This window comes from Columba livia, chromosome 3 (assembly GCF_036013475.1).
Source record: "Columba livia isolate bColLiv1 breed racing homer chromosome 3, bColLiv1.pat.W.v2, whole genome shotgun sequence".
Lineage (NCBI taxonomy): Eukaryota > Metazoa > Chordata > Aves > Columbiformes > Columbidae > Columba > Columba livia.
This window is the reverse complement of record NC_088604.1, coordinates 93,591,436-93,608,869: the sequence shown is the minus strand read 5'-3', so window position 1 is coordinate 93,608,869 and position 17,434 is coordinate 93,591,436. Positions and strand designations below refer to the sequence as shown.

At 39.2% G+C, this 17,434-nt stretch overlaps 1 protein-coding gene across 22 annotated transcripts in view; it reads right to left on the bottom strand.

Annotated features, from left to right (window-relative positions):
* THADA (THADA armadillo repeat containing) overlaps positions 1 to 17,434 on the bottom strand; it is a 167,798-nt gene that overhangs the window by 125,507 nt on the left and 24,857 nt on the right. For all 22 annotated transcript variants that reach the window (XR_010471580.1, XR_010471583.1, XR_010471582.1 and 19 more), the window contains 4 exons: positions 9,548 to 9,680; positions 6,668 to 6,778; positions 5,422 to 5,544; positions 4,646 to 4,737 (listed from right to left, as the gene is read on the bottom strand). Coding sequence is in view for 19 of the 22 variants with exons in the window: in XM_065058283.1 (XP_064914355.1) it covers positions 4,646 to 4,737; positions 5,422 to 5,544; positions 6,668 to 6,778; positions 9,548 to 9,680 (459 nt within the window). In the remaining 3 variants the exon portion in view is untranslated. The remainder of the gene's footprint in view (positions 1 to 4,645; positions 4,738 to 5,421; positions 5,545 to 6,667; positions 6,779 to 9,547; positions 9,681 to 17,434) is intronic.

The following is a 17,434-nucleotide window of genomic DNA, read 5'->3' as shown; positions in this document are numbered from 1 at the left end:
GGAAAGTTCAACCTGTATAGTCACATGGACTGCTATAAATAGTCTTCTATTGCCTCTACTTGCAAGAGCTGCACTAAGTTGTTATTTTTCAAGTATTAATTTTCCAATTCATTATTTTCATGTCCATGCTGAAATTAAAAAGACACATCAATATTTAATGAAAACAGGATATGATTGCATCTCCTGTAGAGCATGATGTAGAGTAGTCCCTTCAAGTTTCCAGTGAACCCTTAAGAGTGAAGTCTGGCATGATCCCAGCATTCTGCTCAAGAAAACCCTTTCCTTCCTTGCCCCAGTTTTCCACTCCACAGTTGTGCCAACACAGCTGCTGATGCACACACGGTGCAGATAACCCCAGAACAGCCCCACCAACAACGGAACCAGCACGACCAAGAAGCAGAAGCCACAATATGTAGTTCATAATTTCTTCAACCTGTGTCTCCTCAGACTGCAGACCAAGTTTTCAGTGTTGCCTTCTCCTCAGACTGAAGCAGACAGCTCTGGCTGACCTTCCTGATGCCCTCTCAATGATTCCAAAGCCCAGCTCAACACACCTTCTTGCCTCTGCCCTCCAGCAGGGATGGCCACCGCAGATATAACTTAAAATGTCTCTAAGCAGAATTAGGCATCCCCTCACTTGATTTGTCACAGAGTCAGTGGGCCCTTTCATGCAGCTGTTCTACTGCAAACACCCAAAATGGCACAAGAAGGTTGGGATGGGGCAGCAGAGAAATCAAAACAAAAACCCAAACCCATGACCACAAGCCAGCACTGTGCCCTTGTGGCCAGGAAGGCCAATGATGTCCCGGGGTGTATTAGAACAGGGGTGGTTAGTAGGTCCAGAGAGGTTCTCCTTCCCCTCTACTCTGCCCTGGTGAGACCACACCTGGAATATTGTATCCAGTTCTGGGCCCCTCAGTTCAAGAAGCACAGGGAACTGATAGAGAGAGTCCAGCACAGGGCAACAAATATGATTAAGGGAGCCCTTATGAGGAAAGGCTGAGGGAGCTGGGGCTCTTTAGCTTGGAGAAGAGGAGACTGAGGGGTGACATCATTAATGTTTATAAATATGTAAAGGGTGAGTGTCAAGAGGATGGAGCCAGGCTCTTCTCGGTGACAACCAACGGTAGGACAAGGGGCAGTGGGTTCAAACTGGAACACAAGAGGTTCCACTTAAATTTGAGAAGAAACTTCTTCACGGTGAGGGTGCCAGAGCACTGGAACAGGCTGCCCAGGGGGGTTGTGGAGTCTCCTTCTCTGGAGACATTCAAAACCTGCCTGGACACCTTCCTGTGTAACCTCATCTGGGTGTTCCTGCTCTGGCAGGGGGATTGGACTGGATGATCTTTTGAGGTCCCTTCCAATCCCTAACATTCTGTGATTCTTTCACATATCCCTTGCAGGGGGGGGAACAAAACACCACAACCACCACCACAAACAGGTTACTGATCATACACAGATTGTAGTTAATTCAGTCATTCAATCCAGTGCTTCACAACTCATCAAGACCATCAAATAACAGACAACCACTGTGCTGTCACTAAATCAACACCCCAGCTGCATGGCAATTATAATGTACAAAATTAACATGAATAGGGAATGAAATGTAACATCAGCTGACTTAGAACAGCAAAAGATGTGATAGGCTATAATTTCCACATTGAGGATGGAGATAAGAGAAAAAGAAGAAAAAGGAAATGTAACACAAAGCATATTAAAGTAACACAGCAGTGGAGTTAAGTTGCTAGTACCGTTCCAACAACACTTTCTTCGGGACAACTACACAAACTCTCCCCCAGTCCAACTGTATCAGTTTCACAGGATCTCTTATTGAGAAAACAACCAGAAAGTCCATCCCTTTTTAGACAGATGCCTAGAATAGCCCAGCAGTAAGGTATCTCCACACTGGAGCTGGAGAAACAGATATAAACCCCTAGTCTAAAATCAGGCCAACCAGAAACCTATGCAAAATCCTAATGGCAGCATCAGGGAGTTGGTCTGTGTCTCTGTCCACAGGCAGACTGGCCCTTAACAGAACACACTGCAGACAACAGAACATGCAGCTCAAACTCAGGTGACTTTCACACAAGGTCCTATAGACTCAAGCTGCTAAAATGCTAGTGGTTTTAAAGTAAACTGACAGATTTAAAAGTGGGGAAAAATGACTTGGTTTTAATATGTGCATTCTGTTCTGGCAAAACACTAAACAAACCAAGTTTAGAGCTCTGGAAGAGAAGTGTCCAAGCACAGCTGCACCCCAGGTACTTGGTACTGAGCTGCGCAGCAACGGTGACACCTCGTGGTGCCAAACCCCCAAAACACACACCTCTTCCCAAACACAACCTACCTTAAACCCCAGGGCGAGGTTCAGAGAAAGGGCCTTTGCAAACAAAATAGCCCAACAACCTCTAGATCAGAGGTATCAAACTAATTTTCACCGGCAGCCACATCAGCCTCACAGTTACCTTCAAAGGGCCAAATGTAATTTTAGGGCTGTATAAACGTACAAGTAGTTACATTTACACATTCCTAAAATTATATCCGGTCCTTTGAAGGCAACCGCGAGGTTCATGCGGCCCCCGGTGAAAATTAGTTTGACACCCATCCTAATCCAGTATCTCCTGCAGAGACAGAAGTCAGACTTGATGTCAGTCACTGCCCCTGTTTTCATACCTTCTGTCTCTCACTGACCTGTCTTAAGAAGTGTTTTCCTACTCCTGTTTCATGGTATTGACAAGTACAGATGGGAAACAGTAGAAGTGACTACATACAACATCTAATGCAAAATTACTAAACAAATAGAGGAAGAAAAAGAAGACAGTTCAGCTTTAACATCTTTTGGCCAAAATGACTACAAAGAAATTACTCTAAACAAAAAGCTTCAGAGAAGCAAGTCAACAGTGCCAGTTACATAAAAATTAACACTGTTTTTAATTAATTCAATTTAACTATGTAGAAGTTTACGTTCCTTCATTCTGGTATCTCCCATCCCCAACAGATGCTCAAATGCATTACTTTATGCAACTCCACAAACACAAACCTCAGATAACGTTACTCATCACACTGCACATATTTGAGAAGTCAGTTTGCCTTTTCATTGCAGGGGTTTGTGTGTAGTTCTTCCATAGGATACAAGCATAAAAAAAGCTGAGGCACATATCTCTTTCAATAACTGCTCAATATTAAATTTTTAAAAATTAAAAAAACAAACAAACAAAACAAAACACAACGCAAACTAAATACGCACACAAAACACAGCACACAAACCCAAACTTTAGGTGCTGTTACAGAAACAAAGTGAGAAGGCAAGAATCAGCTTTATTGCTCTGCTTGGATTTCAGGGGTTATGGGAGTGAATTCCAGGTTCTAGTGAGACATGATTTGGGTTTATGACAAAGCAGGGATCTTTTCATGCAGTAGGGGAGATGACATTTCAAATTGGTTTGGGGCACAAGAGTTATTTTCTAAGGGAAATCTCCCTCCAAGCTCCCATCTGTATTTCTTCCTCACATTCATACATGCATAGTAACTAATTTTTCAAGTGACACCTAAAATAAATGAAGTATTTCAAACAGCTAAAATGGCACCTATCTATCACCTAAAAGATGAAAGACAAGTATCAACCCAGGACATTTAGTTTCTCATAATGTGCATGAAAATTACATCAGCTACATAGATCAACACTAAGGAATCACTGTATAATGAATAAAAAGAAAAAGTGGAATTTTTGAAGGTAAATTCTAACAACTGTCTTATTTCAGAAATTGCATACTTTGTCCGTGATTTGAAATGGTTACCATAATATCCATAGCATGACCACTCTATGGCCCCACAGATGCACCCAAGAGTGTTTTTTAATGAGTTTATTCTGCATCCTGAGCTATTTTTACATCCCTTCAAGTGCAGAACCTCAGCTACAGAGCCCAGGGCACGGGCACGCTTCATTTGCTGCAGCAGCTAAAGGAAGGGGCTGAAGGCCAAAGAAAACACAGAGGTGCTTGTGCACTAACTGGAGAGTGCAGAGAAACAGGAATGCTCAGGACTGGGAGTTTTAAGAGTCGGGGAGAACTGGTTTTACATAAGAAAGTGAAATAGTAGAGGATTTGGAGCAGGGCTATAGAGTTCAAGGGGAAAATCCCTTGGAAGAGAAGAAGCCTCACAAGGAAGAGACATGAATGAGGGACAGGGTGTATTAAGAGTACGGAAACTAAAGGGAGGGTGGGGGGGAAAATCTCAAATTCATAGGGGTGAAATTAACTCCAGGCCTGCTCTAGAGGTAAGAGAACATGCAACACATGTGTCCATTGCCCCTCTTCTTCTTTAGCCCCTTCTCTTTGCTGGCAGGAACACTAGGGCCAGTTTGTGACCATAAGGGACACTGGGCATTCAGATGGGGTGCTGGTACAAAAACCTCTCAGCAACATTCCCCTTCTGTGAAACTGCACAAGTACAAATTAACTCTCAGAGCTTGACAGCAGATATTTTTGGCCCTATTGCTTATTTCTTGGCAGCAAAGTTTAAGCAAAGCTAGATGTTTTTGTAACATCATGATTCAAATATATCCATAAAGCAAGCAACATTTTCAAATTGTTGTTGGCTAAGGTCATGTTTTGCAAACTTATAATTGGTAACAAGCAAAGCTTACCTATTTTTTTTGGAATTTTCATCTTTCCCTCTTTTAACCCCAAAAATTCTTGTAATCAGAGCACTAAAAAGAAGTGTAGATGAATTTCTTACCTAAAGGAAAAAGAACACAAACTATGTTTTAATAATACCGTTGAAATGTACCAATATTTTTTTAAATGCAGCCACTACTGCACAGTCGAAAAGAACAACACCGGAGTGAAGGACAGAGCAAGCCTACTGTGCAAGAGGTGAGCAAACAGAACTAATTCAGAGCATCTTTCCTCTTAATCAAGAGGGCACTAACGAGAAATTCAGATTATTTGGAGATGTCCGTCTTTAATGGACACATCCAGATTTGTAGTGGTCCAGAGCATTCACCATTATCCATGGTAGATCATGAAATGCTCAACCTCAATATGCGACACAGAATACTTTCTTTTATTGAAAAGCAAATTAACAGAGAGAATGAATGTAAATGCACTCCTTACTATAACAGCTAGGTGCACTACCTCAAATTTTAACCGCCAGATCTATTTTTATCTATAAGATAACCCTTGTCCCTGTTTTTTGTCCATGTCAGCATTTCACAGGACAGAAAAATGAAACAAAACCAAAACACACGACCAAGACTGACTTTTTTGCAGGTCTACATTATTCTGTATTATACCTTAAAATTCAACATTTAACAATCCAGAAATCAAGGTACTGCCATTTACAAACATGACCAAAGCTTCACTGAATAGAACTGCTCTATTTCATGTTACATTAGAGAAACAAAGTTAAGAATTAACTTACTGCCCAGACAGGTGACATAAAACCTAAAATTGCTGCTTGCATTCCATCTGCAACATAAGGCATGATGTTTTCACCTAAACGTGTATCCCTAAACAGTGCTCGAAGGATATTTAAAGCATGAACCTGTGGGGGTAGAAGAAATATAACAAATATATATATATTAATTAGGAAATATCTTCAACTTAATGTATGTTAATTATAGCAATGAACATGCGAAACAAAAATAACCCAGACGCACATTTAGACCACTTTATTTCCATATTAAACACCAGAATACAGCTATTAAAAATACATTAAAATGGTGCAGCAGTAAACACTGCTAAAACCAATTACAGTTTAAAAATATATTCCTCTAACAAGTCAGGCCAGGCAATGCCAGAAAAGACCAGCATACTTTTTTCCTTAGCTTATCAGGGCTGTAAAAATAACTTTCAAAGTTCAGAATCATCTTTTCCAACATTCTTGACATGCTGTAGATACTGTAAGAAAAAATAAACTACAACTCACAGGAGGACAATATTAAGCCAAAACTGACAGCCAGGCTTGCTTCACCATATGGAGCATTTTCTGCTCTTTCTCTACTCTCTGTAGGGGAAGGTGGTAATCTGTACAGCTTCACGGGCTTTGACAAGGCTTCATAAATTTATACCAGCAGAAGATCTGGCAGAGCCATTAGAACATACTTCTATGTATTGTCAACAAATTATGGCTTGCATTTACAAACAGAAAGATTAAGTATTTGATAACAACGTTATGAAGATAAAGCTCTTGACTTAAATTATTTTTTTATGCATTCTAAATGTATTTCTTTAAGTTCTAGAAGTTACTAAATATGCATAAAATCACTTTTCATATAATATTTTACTGCATACAATATGATTAATGCAACTCATTCTAAATGTAAACAAATGCTTGCTTGTTCATTTCCTTGTAAAAAGGAAATTACCTTTTTGTTTAGAAATATACTACAGGAAGGAAGCTGATCATGTAAATTCAAAATGAATAGGACTATATTTGCTGCACCAAAAAAAACCACAACTGAAATTATGCCCAATCTGTTTTCAGTATCTTACGCACTTGCAAATTCCAGTGACTCCAAAACCTTTGCACACGTAAACATTTTAAAATCTAGCTAGAGATAATATAAACAAAGTAACCTTATTAAAACACACACACAAATTTCCTTAACTGAAGCAACATAAAGACTTTTTTGACATTCGCCTTTTCATGAGAGGCTGTATTTTACCTGTGGAATTACGCTGGATGGTTCATTCAAAGGTGCAGCTAAAGATATCAATTCTTTCATTGTCATTTTCAGCAAATCTGTTTTCTTCTTCGGTTCTGAAGCTAACAAAGCCTACAGAAAGAAAAAATAAACAACAACCATGGGTGTTTCTGGTCATTTTTCTTTACTACCAGTTCTGCTCCGTATCCCTATATTTACCATATGGCAGCCTACCTTCTGACCATACGTAAGTACTAAAGAAAAACTTGCAAAAGGCAAGTTTCTGTTTTAACTCTTAGTTTGTTCAAAGCCTCTTAGCATTCAACATTTCAGTAAGAAAACTTTGCTCATGCACTATCCATCTGCCTAAGAAAATTTGCTTGCATGTAACAGATAATTTATCACACACCAAAAAAAATCGTAATATTTATTATAGTGAAAGTATCTGCCATTTATACATACTTCCATTTCCTAGTATGCACATATTTTTAGTTTAATAACATACATGTTTAACATGACATGGGCTGACCAAAGAATAAATCGTGGTTTGCAAACTAGGATAAAACAAGCAGCACACTTTTAAAAGGAGGGAAGAGATGCATCAATCTCCAACAGTAGTTCAATGGGTAGGTCACCCAGCTGAGATGAAAAAATTCAGCACTGGAGTTAAAACAATCTTTCTGACTAGTAGCACTTGTTGAATTTGTCCAACTTGGAACAAATGGGCAATCATACATCTCTTGTTTCTAATAAAAAATTATTATCCATTTGTGTTTTAGGGCCCAGAGTCTGTTTGGTATCACTTCAAGCAAGATATTTAATAGCATTTTACATCACATACGAACAACCAAACCATCAACTGGAAGCCAAATGAAGTACAGAGTTCAGGCAGAAACCCAGAAGTAGTCACTATCACTTTATCAGTATCTTTAATGATGGGAGAAAGAGAAGGAAGGGAAAATAGAAAAGTATTCATTAAGTATATAATAGAGGAGAATGAACCGAAGACTAAAGTTTCATACCCTAAAAAGGTTAAAGCTGTAACTAGTATTTTCCCACCATTTCCTCACCCACTAATTGAGGCTCTTAACGTTGTATTATTGACATTAGGTAATAATATTTCTATTTTAAATAGGTCATTTAAAATGCTCATAACCTTAAAAACTACATATTATCATTAAAACAGATGTGTTTTAGTAAAACAAGAATAAATGTCACAGGAAGCAGATGGCAAAGAGACCACACTGAGTCTCGATTTTATGCATTAATAAAATAACCTTATTACAGTACTGTTAGGATATGCATTACCACTTGTATTTTAATTATCTAAATGTAACATGCTATTTAAGACTTAATTCAATTTACTGAGTGCTACAGGCACATTCAGAACTACAGCCAAAGAACACTGTTGCCTCTCTTTACAATAAAATTACAATTCAAAAATAGATTTCAGAATAATCCCAATGTTCATTTCAAACCTTCTCATTAATTGACTAGACTAACTTTGCGCTCTTCCAGAGCTGTCAAAATAGAAGCATCTGACCCGTTTATCCGAACAGCTATGGCACCGCGCAAGCTTTGCCATATGGCCTCAGTAATGTAGGCCAACTGCAGACTACACACGTTTTCGGCAATGGGATCCCATTGGGTCCACTTAGTCCTCACACCAGACAGCGTAACGCTCTCAGGGTTAACGTGAGTTGACTCCCACTGGATTCGACTTCTGTGGTGTGAGTGGGGAAACCAAAAACCCATCACCAAATTTGTCTCGCAGGCAACTTTCGAAAATAAATGGGAAAGAACCTTAACCGCTGAAAGTGAAATAGAAAAGCATCTCTAAAACCAGTGCCCTACTTCTGATCTCTGCTGCCAGGCACACACACACTTAGCAAAGCCAGGAGCAGGCTGTGAGCGACACAAGAGAGGTCAGACAGAAGCAGGCTTCCTCAACTTTCTCAGGGTGAACTCGGAACAGAAAACAAGCAAGATGAATTATCCTGGCAGGAAGAACTTGCTCCCAGCAGCCCCACAGATTCTTGGAACGTGCTTGAGACTATACTTCTGTGAGTGGAGAAAGCTACAAATCGTGTAGTTAATCTTGGACTCCTGTCTTAGAAAACTGGTTGGAAATGAAAATGACGGAAATTAATTTAGGGAAAAGCAGTCACGGCTGCTTTAATGAATGAAAACAGGTAAGTGTAATTTGCAGGAGCAACTCTACAGCAACTGAGCCCAGGAGGCTGCAGATGAGCTGCTGCAGAGCACTGCAAGGCACATGGTTCCAGCAGAGATGAAACCAGCCCAGGATCAGTCATCAGTTCTGAGCTCAGCAGAAGCCAGAGGCTGGGACATGTGGAGCTGAGGGTACCCTGGGGAGACCACCGGAGTGCGGTCCCACACCCCACCTAGTCATTCACTACACACCCGTGAGAGTGACCGTTACTTGATCCTGCTTTATTTTTGTTGAAGGGGCCTCCCAATGTCTTTGCAGTGTTTTCTAGGCCACCACAATTCTGTGAGGGTCTGTTCATATTTTACCACCTTCCCACTTTGCATGGAAGAACCACAGAGTTACATGGTTAACACAGCCTTACTTAATCTGTGAATTAATTTATTAATTTGCCAGAATTATTACAGTGGCCACACAGAGCCTAAGCTTGGTCTTCTGAGATGCTTTTCAAACCTACCTCAAGCATCAACAGAGCTGCAGCGCTAAACAGCGTGAAACATAGTTTAATTATATGTGGCTTCTTGGTTGCACAACGACAATAAAAATCTGTATTAAAAAAGCAACTGTTTGACCAAAGTGGCTGAAGTAAGAAAAATGCGTAAGGGGATTCACCAGAAAGAACATAAAAAAAAAAAAATTTAAAAGTCAGAGGTAATAATATTAGTTGGTACCTGGATATAGAATGGAATTCCTGCGCTCCGTCTGGTTGCACATAATGTAGACGAAGGATCACAAGATTTAATTTCTTCTAACACACTGCTTAGCCACTCCTCTGGCATCTTGTGCAGACTCTCACTGTTACACCTACATGAAACAAATCCACAAGAAACATGAAACAAATACCTAAGAAACTAGGACAGAGTCAAAGAAAGCAATTAGTGACTTTAAGAAACATTTCTTACTTTATGAGAACATCTCCAAGCATATACACTGATTTTTAAGAAACAAGACAAATTTAAAAAGGAATTGTACATTTTTCCAATGTTGGTACAAATTATATTAACCCTACTTTAAGTGCCACTAGTGAAAGATATTTCACCGAACAGAAAACAATATTCTGTCCGTCAGAAGTGCAACCGTTCTCTTCTGCCAAGAGCTATTACCCTGTTATGGAGAAGGAAACAAAGACATATGCACATCAGTCACTGTGTAGGAAGTGACACTTCACAAATTCATATCTTTGTTGTCACAGAGCAGCTGATGCATGAACTTTATGTTAAGTAATATATACAATTATGTTTATAACTATATGAAACAAAACCGAAGCCCATCACAGCAAGTACATATTATGTAAACATCCCTGCAAAACACAGTGCAGCAGAAGGAATGAATAACAAGACATATCACTGTTTTTGAAATACTGTGTCAGTCAAACTTTTGATAAAGTACCTACATTGCTCTCCTATCATCAAATACTCCTCCTCTGCAGTTATACAACTCAGTATTGCCTGAGAGCAAAGGACTTGCAAGGACAAGGAGAATTCAAGTCTACTTCAAGTGCTGATGCTGATCAGTTCAATGAAATGTACATCCAGGGTGCAAGAGCAGCTCATTAATCCTAAGCCAATGTTCCAAGAGGATCATTCATTGTTACGAAAATTTCTATTAACAGGACATTGTTATTAAAACCTGTCACACTGGTTCAACACGTGATTCAGAGTAGAATTAATCACTGTGGGCAACACAACTGCAATTATCTCAACCACACAGGACTTGCCTTACCAAAAATATAAACTATAATTAAGTACATTATTAAGTAGTGAGACCCTGCAGGAAGACTACACACAAGTTTTCTACCTAGGTGACTGAAATAAAGAAGTTAAAAGAACAGCTAAAAGGCAGCAGCTACTAATCAGAAAAACAAAATCTAATGGAAGGTCTACATCTACTCTCTCCGTCTTTAACCTCCTCTTACTAAACTAAGAATTTAGGTAGGCTAATAACCTGATACTGAAGAACAAATGAGGCTTTAATCTATAGCGAAACCCTCCTTTCCTTATTTTACAAAATAAACAGAAAATTAATAATGCAGAAAACAGGGGTCACAGGAAGTGCCAGACAGGTCAGCAGAAGACACAGTAGACCTCATACTCTTCAGTAATTCCCTTAGGATTTTCACCACAGATTTTCTACACTGCTGCCAGGCTGCCTTCTCATGTTTTAACAGCAGTACCCCTTCAAAACAGCAGACAGGATGCAAACCATCAGTCCAAAGAGAAAGACGGTTTCATCAGGGTACGTCACCCTATACCACAGCATAAAAGAAAGGCACTTTCTGCCCCAAGCCTGTGACAGAAGCAATCAAATTAATTTGGAAACTAACAGCAAGTCATCTTTTCTTTGACTTTTCTATTTCTGTGGCTGATAATTGCTACACCTGCTTACTTCCATGACACATCCTCTACTTGCTTTTGGGTACACAAGGAGGATACGATTCTAGGGTTGAGGCCACACAAAACTTGTTGTGGATCTCCGCAGCCGGACTCCACTTGGCAGGTCTCTTCATCCACATCAACACATCCTGCAAAAGCTGCTACTTCTGGTCATGTCTGTGGCTGGTCTAAGCTCCCTGGCTAAGCAGAGTTCAAATGTCTTAGTTTAGCCGTGCAAAGAACAGTGCTCATCTCTCTTCAGTGTGTTATCTGAGTCTTAAGACAAACATCCCACAAGATACACACACATCTGCTGTGGCGCAGACCATTTATAAGCTACTTTGTACCATACTGAATATTTTATTCTTAAGTAAACTGAGGGGTTTTTTTTTCCCTTTCAGTAGCAACAGAAAGAGGAGAAATACACTGAAATCCAATAACTTCAGACTCCCTCAAAACTGTATTGCTTTGATCTTGCCACAAGTAATTCTACCTTGTTCAGTCACCCACCAAGGCACTTTTTTTTTTTTTTAAAGGTGAAAGAGTTATTGCTTTAAAGTTAGAAACATTAGAGACTATTGACTTTGCAACGGAGATGGCTACTCCCTTAAGTTTGGCAGCTCCACCTCCTTATGGTCTGGCAAGAGGAATATTGTCTTAAGAAGCAGGTGGCCCTAAATTTCAAGAATAATGAAGCCTTACAATGTAAAAATGGTGGTCACAAGCTCAAATATCATTTTCCAGAATGAAATAGTAATTATTTTTACCAGATCAAGCAAATAGTGTTGATAATTAAAATATAACATAGTAACTCAATACACAAATTACTTAAGATGCAATACAGTGTTTTTCCACAAAGTTCTGTCTGCCCATTATAATAATTTCATACATGCTCAAAACCCCTTCTGTGGTCAGTATCAATGAGTACAAAAAGCCTGGCAATCCAAAATTAAAGCTAAACCCCTCTCCCTAACTCATATAGCTGTCTTTTCTCCTATCCAAAATTAATAGTGTGTTAAGAACAAAGGGTCGATCTTGGATTTGGCGTCCCTGGATGTCGGTGGTTTGTGGCATAAACTTCACATGACCAGCAGCATTTTGTACGTGGGTACAGCCAGAATTCAGTGCTTCCAATTGCTGTAATCAGTCCCTATCTGGAAAAAGAGAGGTTTTCTTTCACCGTCTTTCCTCTCTTGATATAACTTTAAATATTATTCTTATTCACATAAGTAATGTAATTCCTACTCTTTATAAATCTGGTCTCCATACCATCGCAGCACTTCTCAGACAAATAAGGAGACAAGAATCCAGCCTCAGAAACACATTACTGTTCAAGGTATGTCACCTTAGAAGTGAAAGGACTTCATAGCTCTTAAAAGTAGATTTTTTTCTATCACCATTTTCATATCATCTGCTCTAAATGAAGCAAAAATTTTCCAAATTACATAGGTGCACTGAGAAAGGTGCTGTTTTGTGGTTCGCTAGCAATAAAAGAGAGCAAAGAGAGCCTTGGGTGGCCTCAGAATTCCAGAGACAATGTCATTACCCCACCTCTTCTACCAAGCACAAAAAGAAATGGGAGGGGAAACATGGACAGGGTTAAAAATTAACATGTCTTGGAACTGAGTAATGCCTTAATATTGTATCTTGTACTTCATTATGAAGTGTACTTCCCAACTCCACAAGCATCACAATAAATAAGAACAGGTTTTATTCCCTCTAGTTTATTTTTCTCTCCTTCATTTTAGACATCTGTGATAACACTTTTGCCAAAAAGCTAGGGACAATTCTAGTACACGTCACCAGAAAGTCCATCAACAATCTTTAAAATTTACAAGAAAATTTTTGCTAGCAGACTGCAGGGGCCTGGGAAGGCAAAGAGCTACAGTCACTTCAGAGCAACAGAATGAGTCAGAAGCAGAGTTCACTGCAAAGGTTTAGGAGGGTGTACTCCCAGTTCCACAACAGAAATATTTGAGCATCAGACACTGACCGAGTGCAGATGAATAATTTCCACTGATACTGGATTAAACATCTGTAAAATCAAACCAAGTTTTTTTTCTTTATCATTGCTGTTTCCCAGAAAACAGTATGATACAGTCCTAAGTTGCTGCATAACACCTACAATTGTGTTCACTGACTTTAAGCTCCAACAGGAACACTTAAAATTGTTCAAAATACATTGTTCCTAAATAAACACATTACGCTATATAACTCTTCCCAAACCTTCACCTTACATTCTGCAACTTCAGTGAGGCAAAGCACTTATAGCCATAGCTATGCAACACCATAATTTTGATCTTTACAGCAATCTTTATATTCTACTTGCTCTCTAAGAAAAGCCTCACTAAATAACGTAAAACAGACAAAACACCATTTGAAACAGCTAAATGATCTGAGTATTCATATGGGTTCCAAAAGATTCAAGTTTAAAACAGATGACCAAAGCCTTCCAGGGTACTTGCCCTAACTAACATCTTACTGAACCAAATGAGCATTTGTAATTTCTTGGAGACTATGACAGCAAAGTATTAAAGAAAAAAAAAACACAAACCAACTTATGTGATTGGTATAGATGTTGCTTGTTTTGTAACCACATGGTTTTCTGGAGGTGCTGTCACAGACAACGTTAGGCAGGCACAATGAAGGGAGCATTACACTCTTAGAAGGAACATTGAACCAGGAAAAGGAAGAATGGGAACTGGCGTACTCAGAGCAGACTCAGCAATTTACATCCAAATGTCAAGAGAGAGATTGAATTTCATCATGTTTCTAAGAAATCTCTGTGGAGGAAAGATTTTTCTTTCACCACTAACTCAGACAGGTCTGAATACCATTACTCTGTCTAGAAAGAAGTCTACTTTTGGTTCTTATAAAGACTGGTATTTAAGAGTTGTACAGCTAAAAGCAAGCTCAGATAGTAACACTCCAGCATATGGTTTTAAGGAAGTGTTTGGCTATAAAAATGAAGGGCCATGTTCAACTAGAGTCTTTCATAAAACCATGGGAAAGGGATTTGGCACAGTCCTAGTGACATTTTTCAGTGGGTCTTAGAGAAAGAATGAATTAAAGTGCCAAGGATGCTTCTGTAGGGCTCAAGTTCAATTCTGTTCAACAAGGTATCATGTTTAAACTGCACATTACTATAAGCTGCCCCAAAGCCTTCCTCCTCTGTTATTTGTGAATACAGCAATAAATGAATAGAGATTCGGGTACACGTGCTTCCAGACTGTGCACAAGCTTGCGGCTACGGAGAGCAGTGGAACAGGCTGCCCAGGGAAGTGGTGGAGTCGCCATTCCTGGAGGTGTTTAAAAGGCGTTCAGACGAGGTTCTTATGGACATGGTTTAGTGCTAGAGTTAGGTTATGGTTGGACTCTCTGATCTTCAGGGTCTTTTCCAACCAAAATGATTCTACGAGAGAGGCAGACCAGTTTGGCCTTCATCTAGAGACTTAATGTGCCTGTTTTGGAGAACACTCCCAAGATAATCCTCATGTCCCAGGAGTACCAAACCAAAGTCACTGGCTATTCCAATATGCGTTTCCTTTCTTCTTCACTTTAAATACAAATATTAGCCTTGAGACCCAGATTGCCCAGAAAATATATTCTTTCACTGAAATATATTTCCACAGAGCTGCTCTCTTGGTTCTTGCAAACTCCCTTTTCCCAAAGGAATACTTGCTCTATCTGAAATAGCTTATCTTTAAAAATACTAAGCAGTATGTATCACCAAAAACTTGCTTTGGAGAACTGTTAATTCAGAAGAGGAAAATTACTTAAACATAATTGTGGGGGTTTTTTTGTCTCTGTGGTTTGTTGTTGTTTTTTTAGTGTTTTGTTTTGGTTTTATGATGATGCATATTTATACTGCTTAATGTTCTTATAACTGCCAGAGAAGCAGAATTCTCTTGAGCGTGGCTATTTTACACCACCATAAAGCTTCTCTTAAGTCACTTATGTTCCATTAAACACAATGGCAGAAAAAGAGGGAGGGAACAAACATACCAGGAATTTCTCTGAAGTCTGGCTAGATTTGCTCTACTCTATTTGCCTCAGTGTTTAAAAGAAACTTTAAAACTGAAAATCAAAGAAAAACAACTAGTCTGCCATGTAGAGAGTCTGCTATAAACCAACAGCACCTTTTATATGATTTCCAGCATCTCCTACTTCTTAGTTTGCCTTTCCTACAACATTTGTTCTAGATAGCCCTGCATATTGACTGCAATCAGACTGGTGGGGCTGTATCTGTTTGGTTCACTTCCTTTCTCCCCTCAAAAGGGCTGGTGGTAGTAAAAAGTTATTTTTAAAAAAAAAATAACAAGCCACAAACAAACAAAATAAAAAGAAAAACACACCACAAACAACACCAAAACCAACAGTATTGCTCCAATGGTCAGACTCTCTTCAAGCTGATGGGAGGAATAAATCCTTTGAAACGTAAGTATCTCATAAACCTTAACCGTGGAATTAATTTTGCATCAACACATGTTTATATTCACATCCAACATACCTATGGATAACACCCTTCAATATTCAGCAATTGTTTCTATGCATTCAATACTGTTAATAGCTTACTTTATTGGAATACTATATTAATTTAATGAGCATTCAAAGAAATGCTGCCTGACATGAAAACACTAGCTACTGGTACAACACACTTAAAGTTTTTACTACGTGTCTCAAAAGACAACCAGTGCTTTAACTTGTTAATACTTTGTTATCTGAACCTATTCCTGGCTTTGGAAAAAAGCAAGTTTCACATACAAAACTAAGTTTAGATAACCATACAGAAAGTTTTAAATTATTATATTGGAGGTCTGCAAGAGAAGCACTGACAAGAAGGAAGGTTTTTGATGTTGGTATGGTGGTTGCTTTTTTTTTTTTTTTTTAGTTAGGAAAAAAAGTCATTATTGCAAGTGCAGTATCAGGAGACTGAATGAAACAGTGCACAGTGTGCTGGAGTATCTACAAACAGCAGCCAGAAATACGCAGCAGACAGCAGAACAATGCTTTGTACCTGACTTAGAAAAATCAAAAGCCTAAAACGTCTGCTTGTAGCCCATTCAAACTAGATTCACCCATTGATGCGTCAACACAGGCACTTCAAAAAGATGAAGCCAATTTGAAATCACTAGATCTCTGCAACCACAAACTGCCCTTGAATGAAACTCCTAGCACTTAAAAATGCAGGGCATAAAGTTTCAAATGATTACCACTTGATAACTCACTAAACCATTTGTAAATTTTTGTATGATCGTAACATGTTGCCACTGTTAAACATACTGCTTCAAAATTAGTTCATCTTTATGAAACACCCTGTATAACCGCTTCTCTAGGAAGTTGCCCAGATAAGTGGGACCACCTCAGCTGTTGCCCATTAGACATTTCCAGCCATTCACCTTGGCAAGGTGCTCACTTGCTGTAGGAGCTGCTCTTTCAATACTCAGAGCACTGGAAACAGCAAAGATCCAGCCCAGAGGGGACATTAATAGCAGGTCCACACAAAGGCTGCCACCAGGCAACCATCTGACACATCACCTTAACACTCCTGAACCAAGTTTTCATAGTATAGAAAAAGAACACAACATTTATAGATATGTATATAACGTATATAGATAGGCAAAAAGATAAGCAAGAACAGTATCACATGGCAGGTTTTTTTTCTTCAAGTAGATAATCAAGCATAAAGTAAGGTTGTGTGACCTCTCAACAAACTACTCAGGCCAACTTAAAATGGCTCAGATTGCTAGCACATAGAAGGAAATAATGTACCTTCTACAAATACAACACCAACAGAACCAAGGCTTAGAGTGTTAACATCTCGCATAGAGACGGCATAGAGAACAAAGGCCAGAATGTGTCAAAAACCGATTTCTGAAGCAGTGCTGGCACCCAAATGCAACTGCCCCACCGACATCCCATACCAGAGATCAGCCCCTTAGTTTTTTGGGAAATCTGGCTGAGGAGACATGCAGTGAACCTGGTCAGGCAGCTGGTCTGTACTAAAAACACCAAGCTGTTTCCATCAGACTTATTTTTACTTTAAAAAACAAACAAACAAAACTACCCCTCTTCCTTCCTCTGCATCACCCAAAATAAACAAGATAAAGATCAGTGCCTCAAACTGGCCCACTTGGGGCAAAAGGGGAACATTAGTTTCTTCACCTGCCGTTGGTGTGAAAATAC